Raw genomic sequence first — 6,232 nt, 5'->3', positions numbered from 1 at the left:
CACACACACACACACACACACACACACACACACACACACACACACACACACACACACACACACACACACACACACACACACACACACACACACACACACACACACACACACACACACACACACACACACACACACACACACACACACACACACACACACACAAGGAAAAGGTATAGCTGGTTCGTCTATTTCACGCTTAATTTTGCATTCACTGGTACCGATCCTCCATGCCACGCTGTGCAGCCCTTATTCGATCACCCTGAACGATTCGCGTTCTGTCAGAGGCCGTCTACTGTATTACTCGGTGAGTAGCATATATTAGTATACTTCATAAAGAAAACAAGCCAGCCCTAGATGTCAATATAGTGACACAGGTGAGCGATCGGAAAGGACTACTGCGCAAGAACTTTAGGGGTGAGAACTGAAATACGCAACCCTGCGGTTTACTAAAAACACAGTCCACGTAATAAACAGTGCTAGCGACACTTGGAAGTTCGATCGCGAGGCTCTGAGTGAAGTGTCGATAAGGAAATATAATTTTTTTTATTCTCTACATCCCAGGTACCGACACCCTTAAACTCGATACTATAGGCCTGATGTGGTCCCGCAGATTGGGTGATACGCAGGGACAAAAGTTAGGCACAGTCGCCCATTTTTTACTCACTCGGTGGCTGAATAACTCGAAAAAGTCTGGCACCCGCTCACAACGCGCGCGCGCACACATACACACAGGTCCATAGTTCGCGAGAAGCCTGCCCCGGTCGAGCTTTCACTCCTTCCTGGAGAGCCTCATTTTGAGCAGGGCAAAAGCTATCAGCCTGGCTGCCAGCTCAAACGCGAGCAGAACGACACTCAACACGTGTATCTTCTTGTCCGCAGCGCCGGCGAGCTCCAGGAAGTGCGCGGGGTCCTCGTAGAGGCAGAGGAACTCGTCGCACTTGAGGCGTTCGCGGCCGTAGCCGTATATCGACAGGAGTAAGCCGTTGTACCCGTAATACAGGTACGACACGTCTGTCATCCACCGTATGTACGGGCTGAGCAGGTGCGCCTGCACGAAGAAGCCGCAGAAGAAATAGGCCGGGGACACCACTGGCAGGACCATGAACACTGCGGTCTGCACAGGAACCAGAAAGAAGGGCCTTACTCTTGGGAAAAAGGAGACGAGCCTACAGGTACAAGTCACTAAGTGTGCCGCGGCGTACTAAACGATGCCATGTCGGGTAAAATTCAGTTGTCATGCGATAATTACTGAATCCTAGAAACAGCGGATATTGAACTTGGGAACCTTGGTAGCATATTTTGGCTAAATACCTGTAAATGAATTATGTCGATTTCTCGCTAACAAAATCAGGAACTGTCTCACTGACTTTTTTCAATAAAATAGACTATTTTTTTTTTCAATGTCTTTTGTTCCTAGACTCCAGCGACACCCTTTTTTTTTTCCCTGTGCAGAGTAGCCAACCGGTCACTTAATCTGGTTAACCTCTCTAATTTCCCCTTTTGTTTTCATTCCCTGCCTCTCTCCCTCCAATTTTTTTTTTTTTGTGCAAGACTACAGATTTTTATCACGAAATTGAGCTGTTTATTTCATAATTTTACCACTAGCAACGCGTCCTTGTCTTTTCTTGCTTAGTATCCTCGTCTTTTTTTCGCATTGTTTAATATGAATTCGTTCCGACTTGCCCAACTTAACGTCGTTCTGAAGCCTTCCTGTTTCAAGTAAAGAAAGTGGAAAGCCAGTGCAAGATTGGGTAAAAGTTAACGCAATCACCCCGAGTCCTATAGGCGCCATGCAAAAGGGCCTAACGACAGATGTCACAAACGAAGTGACTTCAATATTTCGAAATAAACCACGCACCACACATGCTACCTACGGTATGTCTACGGTCGCATGAAGCAAAAATAAAATATCCACACGTGCATATTCCGAGCACCAAAGGTGAATTCTTTCGGCGAAGAGGAAGTAGTCAATGGCAGGCACATTCATTTAATTGTACATGTCGGGACACTCGCGGTGTTCAGTATGACAGGTATAGCCACCAAAACAAGAAAGCAACCGTATGACATTCTTATTTGGTCCTGGACATGGCACATCAGCTTCCCATTAATTTCCCATATTCATATCTGCGATGTGTGCTTGCAGCTGCCCTGGTTCCAGTGCTGCATTTGTCGTCTCATAATACGCCCGTTCTTTCTGCCGATGCGTAGCTTTGCTTTGCTATCTCACCTGAAGACTGGAGACTGCCGACACGATGAGAGCAATGGCCTGCGACACGGAGCCGATCTGTACGCTGAACAGCATCAGGCTAGCAAAGCGCCAGAGCACCATGGGCTGCCCCGTCGGGTAGTAGACGATGCCGACCAACAGACCTATGGGGATGACCTGAGCGAGGGCCGAATTGCGAAGACACATCGCATGTGAAGCGCTGGTACAAACGCATGGTGCTCGCACTTTCAGCTTTGTCTATGTCGTTAAGTTTCAGCTGCATGGCTCCTGATCATTTCACCTCAAAATACGACCAGAACCCGCGACACAGAGTATCACTTGAAGCGCAATTCAACCAGAAATTTGTTCATACTCGTATGTGTGTTGCCGTGGGCATAAGGAGGAGTAGTTCATTAGAAGTTGCCGTGAGTATTATAGGATATGTCACGTTTGTTGCTAGCACTGCGAGGGGGGGGAACTACCAATGTTGCCACCATTCATCAACCTTGTGACCATCCCCACACCGAGGTTACCGCAATATGTCCATCTTATTCTCAAGCTCAACTTTGTTAAGTTGCACATGAATAATCGAGAAGGTACAGTATTATCAATACAGTCAAAGTTACAAAGCTCAAAAACTACCAAAGAAAGCGCCCCTTTTGACTAATGTGGAGAGTACAGAAAGCGGCGAAAAATCTGTTTTTTAGGTTTAATATTATGCGATAAGTAAAATGACAGGACAACAAATGCAAATAAAACAGCACCAACATTTTGGCGTAATCTTTACACGAAACACAAGCGAGGATTCAAAATATTTAGTATAGCTAACACATATTACAACGAAGCGTTCAAAAGTATATGTACACATGAAAAAAAAAAAGCTCCAAATGAACCGGAAGAAACGTTTATTACGAAGCTGAATGGGTCATGTAGTTCATTAATTATTGTATTGTTAATGTTTACTCGCTCACAATGTTCATTTTCTGCGAAATCACCAAGCTGTATTTTTTATTTACGCCATCACAGTTTTTTTTTTCTGTGAAATCATGAACCTTTGTCTCATATAATAAATTATAACATGCCGTATCATCGCACCATCAGCAACGTTAAACACGGTTTGGTCAGAAGAAAAGAGTGCTAATGTATTTATGTTGTCAGTAGTCATCATGCTAGCAGTGCATCACATTCGGTGTAGTAATAATTTTTAGTTGCGTCGAAACTGAACGCAGCGTTAACTCCTGATCCAGTTATTATAGCCCTTGAAATATCAATCAAATTCCGATAGAAAAATCTAAGCAGGGAACACAAATAATTCAACATAAATAATTATGTGCTAAATTACTTTTAGGTATCCAGAAACTAGTGCAAGAGATTGTGTTGTGCACATGAGCAACAAAGGTTACTTCGCGATGCCCGTGTACTGTAAAAAAGGCGTTGCATGAAATTCAATGTCAGCAGTATCAGCAACAGCATAAACAATGTTTTTGTTACTCACCAGAAAAGGAACCTCGGCAATATAGTTTGCCAGATAGTAAACGTGAAGGCTGTACCAGCAGTTTCTTTGTTCTCGTGCCAAGACTAATACTTCCACCGGAACTGGAACAATGGGAAAAAGCAGCGCACGGCAGTGTTAGGGGTTTGGGTTTTATAGTACGCACAAAACTACCCGAATGCCTCCCGATGTGGTCCTTGCGTCAAGACTGGGTTTTAAGGCCCGCCAAGTTGCCGTGTGCAACTTTTTCCTTAAATCACCAATAAATTGCGTTTATGGAAATAAAGGCAAATTCAAGAAAATTGAAGAAAAACATGCGAGGCCATACACGCACTGTTTTAACAAAAAATCACGCAACACCGGCACAATACACCTGAAGAAGAAAGGGGTGGGCCACATCAGGCGAAATTTCTGTTCAAGCAAAGCTCGCAAAAATCTTGGTGCAATAAAGAGCTGTCGTGTTAGCTGTGGGCTGATCCTAAGTTGTGTGCTTGGACCTTCCATTCATGGTAATGTATTTAGGACAGTTGCGCCATATTTAAAGGCTTTACGGTGTATGTAAAGTTTGTGTATTGACGTGAACACAAGTATTGGCTGAAATCTATGTGTTCATGACAGCCTTAATTTCATTCTTTTTAAAATGATATTTTCTTTGTTTTTGCTGAACAGGGAAATTCAGCAGCCCGACTGATTTTACACCTCAATCCCTCTACTGGAAATCATTTGTAGCAGAACATAATTGTAGTACGATTGAACGCAGCGTCACCACGTGTTGCAATAGTATACCAGTGTACCGAATTTTCTTCGTTTTCTTGATGACATGATTACTGGCAAGGTCAGCGTATGTTAAAGGAACTGCAAAATACTCACATACAATGGCGGCGGGCAGGACTGACTGGAAAAGGCAGATGCAGGAAATGGCGAAAAACATGGTGACATTGTTGGTCACCGTGCTTGCCTTGCTGCCTATGTCGTAGTAGAGTATCACCATGAATACCGCGAAGCCAACGTACGCCACGAGCCGCAGAGGCGTTGCCACCTGCATATATTTGTGCACAGCAGCTTTCACGCACACCGCACCGAATAACCAAAATATTCCAAGGTTTAACGAAAGTCGTCGCGTAACTGAGACGAGATATGTGTGGGCTGCAGCTGATGTTTCTATATAAGCAAGTTCTGCTCACTCACTTGAGTGCATTGGAAGTGCAAGTAGAATAACTACAAGCTCCATATAGAGTGGTAAACCATTTAAAGAATGGGGCGTGAAGGCGAGGTGGAGAGGAAGTTGGCTAAACGGAGAATTCCCTAGGGTGGCTGTCACCGCTGGTGCGCTTAACCCGAACTCCGACTTTGGTTAACATGGAGAGTTTCTTTTTTTATATGAGCCGCTTAACGAATCTTGGTTCTCGCACCTTCCAACAGTACAAGAAAAGAGTGCAAAAGAGTTTAAAGTGGCCACACCACGTGTTTATGCGTAATTCGGTGTAGTTATTCACGATTTTATAATGTCGTACTTATTGTTTCGTTTTCGGTAGTATCCACCCCTAAGCAAACATTGACAAAACGTCTACTGCCCTCTACCACATTTGGATAGGGCCGAGGAACATTGAGCGTGTAACCGCTTCGTTGGCTTCGAACTTGTCATACACTGCCTTACATTGAAGAGGAAGGAATAGTGCGACACACTTTCCCTACATCTCTCGTCTCGCGTAAACCATTGTATGTCAAAGATATGACGTCCCTACTTACATCACTGCCTTCGTTAGCGGCTTTTGGTAAGGTATGAACCACCGCAGAAATACGACGTCGGAATAAACGGGTCGTTCCGATGAGTGCCATTTTTAACGCTATACAGCTGGGAGTACTAAATGAGTAATGTCTAACGAGTAGCTTCCCGTTAATCCTTACGCAGTGAAGCCATAAACATTCAAAGCGTCATTTTTGCCTGCATTATGCGGTAAAAGCAAAGCGAGACGTGATGGACCATGTTTTAAACTTCGGCTTTTTACGAAACTAAAGGTTGAGGAACCCAAAACAAATAGAGGACCCCCTTACACTAAATCTCTACTCCTGAAACGAAAGGCTAAAGCTAAGTCCCCCAAGAACAGCATCAGAACTCTGACGGAGGGCACGCACCTTGTTGCGGAAAACTGAAAGCCAACAGCGCTTCAGCAGGACTCCAAACTGGTGAAATTGGTCGACCTTGAAGGAGTACATCCTGTAGGCCTCTGCTTTTTGCTGTCGAATAAGAATCAATAAAGTATTTCTCAAGGGTGATGCAGATGGCATGAGAGCAGCATATGATTTGACCAAAAATAAAAATACCAAAAAAGGCAAATGGGTTAGACGACATTTGCTGATTGTTTGTTTCATTTGATCAAACATAGAACAGACATTATTGTGCGATCAAGAAACATAAGGCAATAGATACTTTGGTCGCATTTACAGACCACAAGTGTACCAGCAGTGGCCGTGGTGAAAATTCACACGACCGTAACGACATTAAGTCATATAACACATGGTCATTTTGACCT

General features: G+C 44.1%; 1 protein-coding gene across 1 annotated transcript; it reads right to left on the bottom strand.

Moving 5' to 3' along the window:
• Window positions 1-193: 193 nt before the first annotated feature.
• On the bottom strand, window positions 194-6,110 carry LOC119434849 (ATP-binding cassette sub-family G member 4). Its single transcript, XM_037701901.2, has 5 exons — window positions 5,835-6,110; window positions 4,569-4,737; window positions 3,702-3,802; window positions 2,228-2,383; window positions 194-1,114 (listed from the first exon to the last, which is right to left on the bottom strand). The coding sequence occupies exons 1-5, from the start codon at window positions 6,081-6,083 to the stop codon at window positions 770-772; spliced, it is 1,020 nt and encodes a 339-aa protein (XP_037557829.2). The 5' UTR covers window positions 6,084-6,110; the 3' UTR covers window positions 194-769.
• Window positions 6,111-6,232: the final 122 nt, after the last annotated feature.

This window comes from Dermacentor silvarum, unplaced genomic scaffold, assembly GCF_013339745.2.
Source record: "Dermacentor silvarum isolate Dsil-2018 unplaced genomic scaffold, BIME_Dsil_1.4 Seq278, whole genome shotgun sequence".
NCBI lineage: Eukaryota > Metazoa > Arthropoda > Arachnida > Ixodida > Ixodidae > Dermacentor > Dermacentor silvarum.
The sequence above is the reverse complement of the archived record's forward strand: the minus strand, read 5'-3'. Positions and strand labels throughout refer to the sequence as shown.